Source organism: Ascidia mentula, chromosome 1 (genome assembly GCF_947561715.1).
Source record: "Ascidia mentula chromosome 1, kaAscMent1.1, whole genome shotgun sequence".
Lineage (NCBI taxonomy): Eukaryota > Metazoa > Chordata > Ascidiacea > Phlebobranchia > Ascidiidae > Ascidia > Ascidia mentula.
Window position 1 is genome coordinate 23408138 of NC_138566.1, and position 12050 is coordinate 23420187.

The 12050-nt window shown below is 38.1% G+C and overlaps 2 protein-coding genes across 2 annotated transcripts; one reads left to right on the forward strand and one right to left on the reverse strand.

The window, feature by feature from the left end:
- The first annotated feature begins 47 nt into the window (after positions 1-47).
- On the forward strand, positions 48-3343 carry LOC145903554 (intraflagellar transport protein 74 homolog). Its single transcript, XM_082991645.1, has 8 exons — positions 48-258; positions 319-550; positions 716-991; positions 1171-1506; positions 1713-1919; positions 2142-2329; positions 2526-2751; positions 2975-3343. Exons 1-8 carry the CDS (start codon positions 86-88, stop codon positions 3092-3094), a joined length of 1758 nt encoding a protein of 585 aa, XP_082847771.1. The 5' UTR covers positions 48-85; the 3' UTR covers positions 3095-3343.
- Positions 3344-3493: 150 nt separating this feature from the next.
- Positions 3494-9039, reverse strand: LOC145908348 (uncharacterized). Its single transcript, XM_082995612.1, has 10 exons — positions 8892-9039; positions 8722-8827; positions 8171-8297; positions 7352-7400; positions 6497-6601; positions 5884-6049; positions 5479-5594; positions 4988-5099; positions 4842-4920; positions 3494-4574 (listed from the first exon to the last, which is right to left on the reverse strand). Exons 1-10 carry the CDS (start codon positions 8986-8988, stop codon positions 4098-4100), a joined length of 1434 nt encoding a protein of 477 aa, XP_082851738.1. The 5' UTR covers positions 8989-9039; the 3' UTR covers positions 3494-4097.
- Positions 9040-12050: the final 3011 nt, after the last annotated feature.

Here is a 12050-nt window from a genome sequence, read left to right on the forward strand (position 1 = left end):
ACAAACTTTGAATAGGCCTAAATGCTATGTTTTATTATGTGTATAGTAGTAGTAGCTTGTGGTTAACAAACAGAGAAGAAAAAGTATGTCTGGACGACCACCAAGTTCCATGCGCAACAGACCACCAACGGGCTCCCTGGCCCGGCCACCATCGGGAATGAGAATGGGGGGGATGGAAACTGGCCGACCTGGAACAAGAAGTGGACAAGTTCCAGGTGGAAGCAGCGTATTTGGAAGTGGAATTAAAGTTGCTGATAGGTATAGCATTGAGTATGAGATGTTGTAATGTATATACTGATAACTTTTTTGTGTTTCCAGACCAATGACCCAGCAAGGTCTTAGTGGCATGAAGACAGCCAATAAGGGGTCCCAGCGCCAGATCCAAGATCGAACATTTTGGCTTGGTGAAATCAGAAGCAAATCGACATCGATGTCTGCTGAAATTCGAAGAGTCGAGGCGGACATACTGAAAAACCAGGAGGAAAACAACACATTTCTAATGTATGAGAAAAGAGCTGAAACCTTGGCCTCTGAGATATCTGAAATCCAGGTTTGCTTTGTTTTTTTCAATCATTTATAATTGCAATTTAATTTTATTAGTAACTTTAGGCAAAGAAAAGTTTGACCTTTTTCAAAATGTGTAAAATTATAGTACTTTTGTGTCTATAATCAAACCACTTTTTAAAATCTCAATTCAGAATTATTATTCATTCAGGGTGAGCTTCATGACTACAACATGCTGATTGATCGAATGAACATGAACCAAGAACTTCCAGACATAGTGGATGACCTCAATGCACTGAAAATTAAAAATGATAGAGAGGCCGACAGCTTGGAGAGGATCTTTGAACAGAAAGAGAGTAAGGAGAAACAAATCGAGCAGCTGGAAAAGGAAATGAGAAGACAACGAATGTTAACTGAGAATAGGGTGCAGGACATGGACCCACAAATGAGACAACATTACTCTGAATTGAAAAGGGATGGTTTACAGGTGAGTAAAATATTGCTTCAGTCAGAAAGTATGTTTGGCTAATCCAATTTCTCAAAAAATACAAATTATAGTCTTGTCAGAATGTGAATTATTTTAAGCAATATCTAAGCCCCGTTTGATGACCATATAAAATTCTCACATAATAGTTGGCTACAAATGAATGGTCATTACTGTTGCAGACCATGGAAGAGTTGACACAGCTCCAAGACAATTTGGAGGAGCTTACCAATAGACAAAATGCTTTGGAAAATGAAATGCAAGGTGACTCGATGAAGCAAGAAGCAGTCCTGCTATATGAAAAGCTTAACGAGCTTCAACTTAAAAAGGAGCACTTGGAACAAGAAGAGCAGTCTAGTTTGAGTCCTGAGCAGGAACAACAAGAATTACTTGCAAAGGTGAAGAGCTACAACCAGGAGATCTCTTCCATGGACCGTCAAAGCCATGAGCTAGATGACAACATTCAGAAAATGCAAGAGGAATTACAGCAAGTAGAGGATGAACTAGAAGACCAGGAGGTAATGTTTAAAAAATTATTCATTACAGATAAATGTTAAAATGCCCATCTTTAATTTTTCAAAATAGAAAATATAAGGTATAAAATTTACATCTAATTTTCAACCTGTGCATTATTGCAGGCATTGTCTAAATTCCCCTTTTTGCAAATTTTTTTAATGAAACAGTAAATCCTCAAATTTTATTGCATAATTTCCTTTCACTACAGAGTGAAGCAGTGCAGAAGTACAGACAGATACAGAAGAGAGAACAAGGCATGGATGAGTTCGAGCGTAATTTTCCAGAAACAAAGGCACAGGAAGTCGAACAACAGGATAATCTTGGTGAAAACATAATTGCATTGCTCGAAGAGATTTCAAAAACTATCAGTATCTCTTCCAACCTACCTTCACGCAGACAAGTGCAAGAACTCAAGGTAAAATTTTTGCTGCTTATCAATTAAATTAGTGCAATATTTCATGGGTTGTGTTGACCTGCTGGGTATTTTCTATTTAAACCTGTGGAACACCACACTAAAAAATGCCATTGTTAATAGCAATAATCAAATATATTTGGTAGAGAATTGTTATGGGCCAGAAGTCTCTAAATTATAACCATTATATAATCCGTTTTAAGTTGGCAATCTTGCATCTTTCAGGACGACCTGCAGTTTAAAGAAAGCGAATTGCATAAAGCCGAATCCACGTCACAGTCACTGGCAACACAAAACGTGGACCTCAACCAGCAGTTGGCGAAAGTCGAAGAACTGGAAGAGAAAATGGAAACGGAGAAGAGAGATCTTACACACAGAATGGAAGAAATGAATTCCGAGATTGAAGTCTTCAAGTGAGTAAAAATCAGAACGTGCACGCCTTGGTCAATTTATTTTTTTTTCCAAAAAACAACAGTTTACCGTTGAAATGCGCTCAAATCGAAATGGTTTTAAATCATGAGATACGCCTAGATAAAAACGTCTAATCAAAGTATGACGTCACGATCTAAATGAGAGCTTTCTTTAAACAGAATCTTTTGCCTTAAATAGGGACCTTGACAAGCTACGGAGCAACGCCGAAAAACGTAAGAAGGAATTGGAAAAGGAGAGAGACGAATTAAATTCGAGGAAACACGAATGCAGGTCGAGGGCGGACGAAATGCATCATCAGTATCAAGACGTTGTAAGGAGTTTAGAAGAGAACGACACCCACGCCCAACTGTCAAATCTCATCAAGAAATGGCAACATATTGAACAGAATAACTTTAGTCTGAAGGTTAGAAGTTGTTTGAAATTGCTTGGAACGTTTTGAGCAAACTTATGCATATCCTATTTAATTGGTATTTGCATTGTTGAATAACTAATTTTAAATTGCACTTTACAGCGCTCAACAATCAGTTTGCCTAGCGCGAGAAAATATTGCTCCAAAAGTTTGTAGATTAGGAGTAACGACATTGAATTCCTTTTTTCTCACAACGTTGCAATACTTTTCTTTCAAGGAATACATAGCAGCCCGGTCAGTGGATTGTGGAGCTGTCAAAGGCAAAGTTTTGAGCGATCTTTCCGACATCAACACAATGCTTCAAGAGATATATGTAAAAACTTCCTTGTATTCGTAGATATTCTTCACACCACTGTTTCACCTTATGACAGCTGCTCAAGTTCTCCTTGCTGGCTTATACATATTTTAAGATCCCCTAGAACATTGTTGTTATTCCACATACTGTTTCAGACGTTGGCTAGTTATTTAGCCAAAACGTCAGTTTCTTGGTGTTTTAAGCGCTAGAAATTTTCGCTTTGTTTTTTAGTTTTGTTGTGTAAACTTTAGTGTGGTCGAAATCGCTGTGATATTTTTTGAATAAAATTAACTCGTGAACTCTTGGTGATATCGTTTGTAATACATTTGTATATATCAACACTAATCATTATGCTTAACACTTCTTCTTTTGATCAAAGCATACAGCATCGAATTTTATTGAAAAATACACATTATACATTTGTGAAAAATACATCGTCACAAGAAAAAAGTAGTCGCACGACAACAAAACATATACATCGATCACCTTGGAAGCAGTGCCAGCCACACACTGTCAGCAAGTATATAAAAAGTAACACAAAAAACGCTTTGTGTAGAAAAAAATCTTTGCAGACTATCTCGTCCTAAAAGCACAGCTGGCAAGGCATGTGTTGCGAAGAGCTCGACAATGTCACACAAGCATTTGACTGTATTATTACCAAACTACGCCTCCAGAGACGTATGCTGCGTCACTATATAGACCCAAGTGTTTCAGTCGTTGCATTGAAATTACTGTTCAATTAACTAAGTTGTTTAACAAAATTGGTTACCCCAATCAAATACCATTTTATTCAATTGCAAGGTGTTGCTAGCGAAACAGTTCGGAAAGCCCTGATCTAGCGCAATAGCTATGTAATGTCTCATAATAAGTATTGTGTCGTAACCCCCTAGAAAAAAATTGCGGATCCTAAACTGACACATCGCCTATTAAAAATTTCTTGAGAGATAATGACTTGAATGTCTTGCTTGCTTTCGTAGAAGCGTTACTGCAACTTGTTTTTGCTGGCAGTCTTTCACCCAAATTGTTGTTTCTGCGCGTTGAGATGTCAAATGTGCAGCGTTCCTTTTCGTATTTCCTGTTTCTCCCACTCGCTAAGCTTCCGCTTCAGAGTGGGAACTTTCTTCTTTTTCCGTTTCTCGCTTCCCCCTGACTTTGTCCGCTGACCGAGAGTTCGCGCGGTACCGTAACCTTCATCGTCAAACGGCGAAGTCTCACGATTTTTCAGTGATAAGACACGGCCCTGAGACGTCAGAGTGTTGACGTCAGACTCCGGTGGGCAGTAAAACATGTATCCACCGCCGTCGACAGGCATAAGCATGCCCGGGACACCGTTTTGTGTGATTACGTCATTGTTGATGACGTCAAGAGCATTTCTTTTGGCATGACTTGGTTGGTAATCGTTGGAGTGTGAAGTGGCCTCGGGGGCGTGATTATACGCACCATACGTTTGCTGACGCAGGGTGGAAACTGGTGACGTCATCATTTGACCAGGAAGGTCGTGACGTCGTTGTATAGGGTGAGCCTAAAATAATGTAGGGAAGAACTTGTTTACGAAAGACTTATCATGACTACCCATTTTGTGTATATTTTACTTGAAGTAGTTCTACAGATTATTCGCATAGACTCAAGTCGATCTTTTGTGCATATATTTTACTTAAAGCATTTATATGCTGAAAGAAAACGAATACTGCCTGCAAGATAACATGTAAATCGAAAGCAACGTACCAAAAGGGCGAGGACTCGAAACTACGATTGTAATTTGTAAATTTTAAGCCAAAAATCAACTTACAACTGCCTCAAGGGGAGTCTTCTTTTCCGTTTCTGTTGCCTCCCTTTTGTTTTTGGGTTTTCTTTTATCGTACACGCATCTGCAATATAGTGCCAAGATGAATATATGGTTTATGCTTCCTGATGCTGTAGTGTGTCCAAACATACATTTTAAATAGGATTCCTATTATAATCAGAAGTATGAGCCCTCCTCCAGCAATTCCGATCACCATGTAGAGATTGAAGTCCAAACTATCGTCATCGTCACTCAAGGCAATTTCTTGAGAAAAATATTGCGAAATGCTTTAAACTCAATTATTTTCAGGTTTTAACGCAATCGTGTGTTTTCTCTTTACATCTTCGCTTTTAGGTTATGCCGTGGAGCGTCTCGACATGAGTAGACTATATAGGCAAGCAAAATATGAAATATTTAAGGTTAATCATCTACTTTTTCTCGTATGTATTTTTAAATTTGTTCTTATACGGTTAAGAAAGGGTGTGTATAAAACAGTGACAGCAAAGCCTTCTGTTTATATTTTCAAAAAATAACCCTCTGGCCAAGTCGTCTGGCAAAAAATAAACTTATTGGAAGATATTGTGAGTGATGGTTTGATAATTAATAATTATTATAATAAATAACTGTACAAAGAAGAACTCACCGATTTCGTCGACAGGTTTTGGATTTCCACTGTGAGTAAATACAGGTGGGTTTTGGACAAAATCTGGACGTTTTGGGGGAGCCTTTGGCTGCACTCGAGTGGTGTTGAAGAGCTGCCTGGACCCAAAAAACATAAAAATTTTGAAAACCACAAATAATTTTTTTTTATTCTCCGTTGAGGAGTGCTCGTGCCCAACCACAGCGTAACAACAAAAGCCTTGTGTTGAAATTTATTTCTATGGGCCGCTAAAAATTATATGGCAGCTTTTTTTTGTTATTCATTATTTATCATCATTATATTTGTTAAAGTCAGGCAAAAATTAAGCATACATTGCGGAATTGATATTTTTGACTTAAAAATTAAGCATAAAATTTGAAAATGAGGTATTAAGACGTGCTGTTGTACCGTCTGGCCTGCTCCCTGCTCAGTTGCATTTGTCTCAAATCCACTTTGCCCCCGTTTTTGGCTGGTGGTGGTGGGGAGACTGCACTTGTACTTTTCACTCCTTTCTTCTTCTTTTTCTGCTTCTTCTTCGACTTTGGAGGTTTTGGTGCGGGAAAAGAAAATGTTTCTGAAGTCAACAAAGCGTTCAGTACTTGATGTTTTCAGTCAAGCTGTGCACACTATAATCTTCAGCGACTCCATTTCATGCACTTATTTACAAATAAAAGTTGTAAACATAATTATATATTAAATTTCATATCTTTGAATAAGTTGGAGAAACTGATGATGCCTTTTTAGGCGAAATATATTTTTCTCATAAAAAAAACATCTGAGATGTCCACATATTGCTTTATGAAATTTAATATGTAAAAATTTATCGATACGGTGAACGATCGACAGCCTGCCAGGGACTTTTGGTTTTAAATTGATCCAGTATTCATTCATTAAACACATTAGTTGTAAACATAATTATTTATTTCGAAATATGATATTAATGGTAATATTCACAAACACAAACGATTTAAATACATCAATTTCACGTAGCATGGGCGACCAGGTGAATACTAAAACCTACTTTTAAACCCGGGCTTCAGTTTGTTCGTTGCCTTAACCATCATCCTAAATCCTTGATGAGGTTCAGCCACCGTATCAGCAAGCAAATCAACACGCAAAGTTTTGCCTAAAAAACATTAGTTTTAAACGTTATGAACAGCTTGTTAAATCGTTAAAGTTATGTAACTTTTGTGAAATTACGTATGAGTACGTACAGAATTTTAATTATTCTCGGTAAACGAAGATCGATCGATAATTATTGGCCTTGACATGAACCAACAAGTGGAGAATTTCCGAGTTAGTTAAACGAATAAAAGTAAGAAGCAACACGGCCCATGTAACTGCTATTAAATTCATTTACAGACATGTTCCTTCGTTTAACTTAGCTCTCACGTACAAATAGGCATTATTTACTTTGCAATTTTACATAATAATTACAAAATATCCTTTGTTCGTCGTTTCCTTTTATCGGGCTTTGGATAAATTCCCCCAAAAAAATTCGCTGCATTTTTTATCCGCTTAGCCACGACCATGTGGGTAGTAACAACAATAAAATCGGCTTTTCCCGATAAAATATCGTCGATGGACCGGACAGTCCAGCCAAGGCTTAATACAACCAGTTTATGCAAATGAAACGTCCAAATCGGTCATTTTTTGTCAAGCGTGTGAGAAGAAATGTAAACACTTGACTTGACAGCGTCGTTTTCACCAAACAAACACTCGCCAAATAACCCAAGGCGAAATTCCATCTGCCCAACACGTCAGCTTGCTGGGAGAAGACTTTGACATCACATAACGACATCCATAAGGTGATGTTTGTGCGATAATTACCCAACAGCGCATAATAACTTTTAAAGGAAGACGATAATTTGCTTACCGTACGACACGTAGTCACCGGGACGTCGGTTTCCACAAAAGCGTTGTGGCTGCAGAGAAAAATAAAGTTGCATGGTAAAAACCTTCCATTCAAATGCCTTCAAGAGATTTTACAGGTGTGACTCGACTATAGTTGAATCAAACACTTAGGAAGCGCGAGTCACACCTACACCAGATGTTCAACGACGGCGTGGTGTGTTTGGCCAAACATGATAAAAAAATGGTTACAGGCCGAATGCAAAGGTATGTCTGCTCAGTTGATGTGAAAATAAATAGGCTATAACTGCAAAACCCCAACGATAATTCTCGTTTCCGAACGTTCAAACCATTCTCAGCCCAAAAAGTATTTAAGATTTGATGAAAAATTTATATTTTTCATTTTTCTGTTGTAGGTGTTGTGTTTATAAGTTCACCAGAACACCAAAAATACTCTATAAATTAAAATGCAGCAAAATTTAGCTGCATATTCTAGTGACAAATAAGGGTGGATATTTTAGTAATGTGATAGATTCGTAACATTTATTAGCAAACGTGATTTCGTCGGAATTTTAACGCAATGCATCCTGCAGGGCTTTCAAACGTCAACATATTTATGTGTCGTCGATGCAACAACGATATTTTTAATCTGGAACGCAAAACAAATTGTGTCCTTACAAATGCAAGAAATTATTTTCTTGGTGATTATTTTGCTTGTGCCAAAAAGTACAATGCCTTTTTTGTCCTACGTATCTTTTCGTTAAAGCACACTGCAAAAAATAACGAAAACAGACATAGTACGCTTTATGACTGTGACAGTATTGATTTTTGAACATAAACTTACCAGTAACTGTCCAGTGTCAAGTTCATAGATTTGCATATATTGCGTGAAACAACCTCCCGGCATTGTCCCGGTCAAGTTGAGGTGGAAAAACGACAAAATAAGTTTCTGGTTCGAGTTCACGCTTATTCTGCGAGTAAATACGAAAACAGATCAAAAATTTTACTTTCGTAGATTTCTTCGGCTGTAAATAAACCCGTTATTACTTAAAAAACTTTATAAATATAAACCAAAATGGTGAAAGTATCAAAGGAGGAAACTGCAGTATTCATCCGCCTGGACGAATGTTCGCCATCCTGGAAATAACGTTTAACCACCTTTGGGCTTGTTATATTGTACAGTTGGAGAAACGTATGTTGAACTATAGTGATTATTATTAGCTACCGGCAATTGTTTAATTGATTCTAAAATAGGTAGTTTTTGGTAAACTATTTACGCCCAAGAGACAAATACAATACAACAAGTCAACGAAAATACGATAATGTTGCAAACTACGCGTCAATGGCGAGCCATGGAACGCAGCATGGAAATATAGGTAAAATTATTATTCTCACATCCAACTGCACTGGGTCTGTTTGGTAATTCCGTTAGGGTAATTGTCGCTTTGAAAATCGCTCCATCTCCGAATCGAGGCGTGCATGCGGTGAACGCAGTGTTTCCCTGCCAATATGCAAAAGTCCAAACTCAAAAACAAACTTTCATTTTTCGTCGAATTACAACTTACATGCCGGCGATCTCAAAGATACCTCCAAGCTTGCAGTGGGCTTTGTCGACAGGCAGATTAAAGATAATCCAATGCAAATCCACGCCAAGTCTTTCATTATTACACACTTTTTAGTATCGCATGGTGTATATATTACCTATATTATGCATAAATCTATAAAATAGTTTATGACACTTTGTGTTGCAAAAGCATTGCTAACTAAAAAAATAACCAATGGCAGCAAACATTTCCTGGCATTACTCGAGTAAACTATCACCATTTCTTGACAGCCCGCCAACTTGTTGATCAAGTCCGCGTGCTGCACGCGGTGAAAGCGGCCAAGTGAAGAAGCATCTGCATAACGTTTGATTGCCACAGAAACCGGTTTTCGGAGGAGAGAGATGCGCCTAGCGCTCCGAGACACGTTCAGCTTGTACGCTTAATGATGCAACATTCCAAATCAGAAATACACTAAAAATTACCAGCTGCTATTACTTAGTGTTTCATAAACGGGCTCACGTGTGTCACGAAATTTGCACCAAATAACAAACAAATTTAAGCTTTCGACATACCCTGTAAAAATTGTTATACATGCGTGTTTATCGAAAATTCAGACCTGAACCAAAGCATTTGTTCATCTGTAGGGCCATACTTCTCGTTAAATACTGTTGCTGGCTGGTTGTTTCATTTCAAATTTGAATTGAAAAAAGCTTGGTGTAATCAAAAGGACCCAAGTGTGCCGTGACCCTAAAAAGTTTCGAAAATCCTGTTGTTTACTCCATTGGCCGCCTTGTTTGTTAAATGCATCAGTCTGTACCAAACCTGCCTAATTCATTCATCATTCTATTTTTCCCAAACCGTTTAAAAGTATTGCAATCTATTTGCGGCATTATTTACAAACGTGAGAACTAAAGTTTTTCCCTAATATATGATTTATTTCAGTCACCTGCGCTCCCTGGATGGTGACAGATCGGACCCTCCCCAGTAAATGTCGTTTAATTGCCCTTGTTGAAATATATTGCCCGGGCGTGGCGACAGAAACTGTGATTATTTCAATAAGTTTATATTTTAAAGTATTTTTGTGACGCACAATATGTGATGCGAAGGAGTACATTTGAACGCTTGTCTGTTTTACTCAGGCGCATCAATTTAGTTGAAATGTGTCCGTTATACCCGTTATGCCCGTTACGTCGAATATAAAAACAAAATGACCCTTCGATTTAATGCAAAAGAGTTTCGCAAATTGCCGGAATATTGCCAGGTCGTTATCTGCTCTGCAATTTTCAAATAATGACTATAATATGCAAATCCCGTTTTCAGTGCCATCAACCAAGCACCTGGGATCTTCGACATTCAAATGCAACTCAGAGTGAAAATGGAATAATATCGATGCAAACCTCGAAGGCTGTCGTCGAAACCTGTTCAGGTACAGCTCATGCTCCTATGGAAAAATTAATTGCCGGTTTCAATCGCCGACCAACATGCGTCGGTTTTCTCTCAAACCAAACCAAATCATGCAGACACGAGAGCTCACCATTGTTCTATGTTCTTTTCAAAATTGTTTCGTTTAGATAGAATATCGCTGCGTATTATACGCAACGAAACATTCCCTAACGCAAAATCGTGTTTCTGAAGTTGCATAAACAGTTCAATGTAAATTTTAATTTCCTGTGACAAATCTCTCGATTACATAACGCGCAATATCAACATTATCCAGTCTCTTAATTAAAATCAGTACTTGTCCAAATCTATTTGATGAGCAGCAAGATTACGCTTAAGGCGTAAATCGCGGTCACGTCGTCGTTTTATCTTCCCACACAGTGTGATGCGAGTGCGAAGTGTTCATGTTCCTACTTATGTGTGTTGGAATTCTGCAGTCGCTTACCGAGGTGGACTTGCCCATTGCGCCTATGACTCAAGAGTACCGCCTGTAATCGTGCCAACTGTTTCTCGTTTAACTTCAGGTGATTAGCCGTGGAATTTACACGATCCAACCTGTTTGGCAACTTGCGTAACCTTAAGCGGTCAGTATTGCGGCGCCGTCACTGCGATTTCGCCATTTTACAACGAGACTAAATGGCATGAGATCCGTTGCTTTCTTTGCACACCCCGCATGTATAATTTATTTCAAAGCATTCTCGCGAATGTCGAACATCCAAAAGTTAGCATATTCATTTCTGAGACATTTTCTTTAAAAATGAAATTACTGATTTTTATGAATCGTTATATACGTTAGGTTCTCATCACTGAGTAAATACAATGAACTGTTTTGTGCCAACGCATACCTGAAACACAAACGCGAGGAAGACTTTTAGCGAATGCTTTAACGCATCTATTGAACATAGCAATAACTGACATATCAAACGAAAATACATTGTTCTGGAATATTTTTGCTGACCATAAACAACTATTGTGGGTATATTTTTCCGCAATTCTTCTGAAATCATACCTAATTGCATAAAACACGGCTATGCTCCAAATCTGCATTGGCTGCAACTAAACGTTGTTTAATAAAAGAATTAAGACACGACTTAAGTGTTTCTTAAAAAACACCAAACTTTTATCACACAAATCCCATTTAAATTTATACATTTTCCCTGAAAGTTCTCAGGATACCCAAGTAGTTCTAAAATCATTATTCAGGCAGATTTTCAAATATATAAAGATAGTCGTCTAACCTTTTTTGCCACGTGCCACCATACTTAATAAGCACCTCTGCCAATAAGGACCAGCAATTTCTCACTAGCCCATTATCTTGAATGTACAAGCACTGTGTTACTCAAAATGAAGTCGCTGGCCCTATCTCACGTAACAGCGTTTTCTCAGATGAGTTCTTTTTGGATCGCGTCGGCCAATACCAGACACTGTTGAACTTTCAACACTCCTACCCTAAGGGGCTTTAGGTAAATGACCAAGTACCGTCTATCGTCTCGAAGATCTCTGTACATTTCGCCACGAAATTATACATTTCTCAGGACTGCTGCCTTTTACTGAGAGTTTCTGTAGAACTCTTAGCCCATATAGTTCTGCAAGTTTTACGTGTTCTCAGGTAACACACGAGGTTTTAATTTGTTTTAAACATGAAAAATGTGTGTTGCGCAGAAGCAGCGACAACAACGATGCTAACTTACCTAGCGTTTTCACTAACAATAATTCTGTTTCATTATAGTGCCAGGCAGT

Excerpts from the sequence above, each read along its gene's own strand:
- LOC145903554 (XM_082991645.1), top strand. The coding sequence starts at position 86 with ATGTCTGGACGACCACCAAGTTCCATGCGCAACAGACCACCAACGGGC. Across the intron at positions 551-715 it reads CTGAGATATCTGAAATCCAG|GGTGAGCTTCATGACTACAA; the intron begins GTTTGCTTTGTT and ends TTATTCATTCAG. Across the intron at positions 1,507-1,712 it reads ATGAACTAGAAGACCAGGAG|AGTGAAGCAGTGCAGAAGTA; the intron begins GTAATGTTTAAA and ends CTTTCACTACAG.
- LOC145908348 (XM_082995612.1), bottom strand. The coding sequence starts at position 8,988 with ATGAAAGACTTGGCGTGGATTTGCATTGGATTATCTTTAATCTGCCTG. Across the intron at positions 5,595-5,883 it reads AGCAGGGAGCAGGCCAGACG|GCAGCTCTTCAACACCACTC; the intron begins GTACAACAGCAC and ends TTTTGGGTCCAG. Across the intron at positions 4,575-4,841 it reads AGACTCCCCTTGAGGCAGTT|GCTCACCCTATACAACGACG; the intron begins GTAAGTTGATTT and ends ACATTATTTTAG.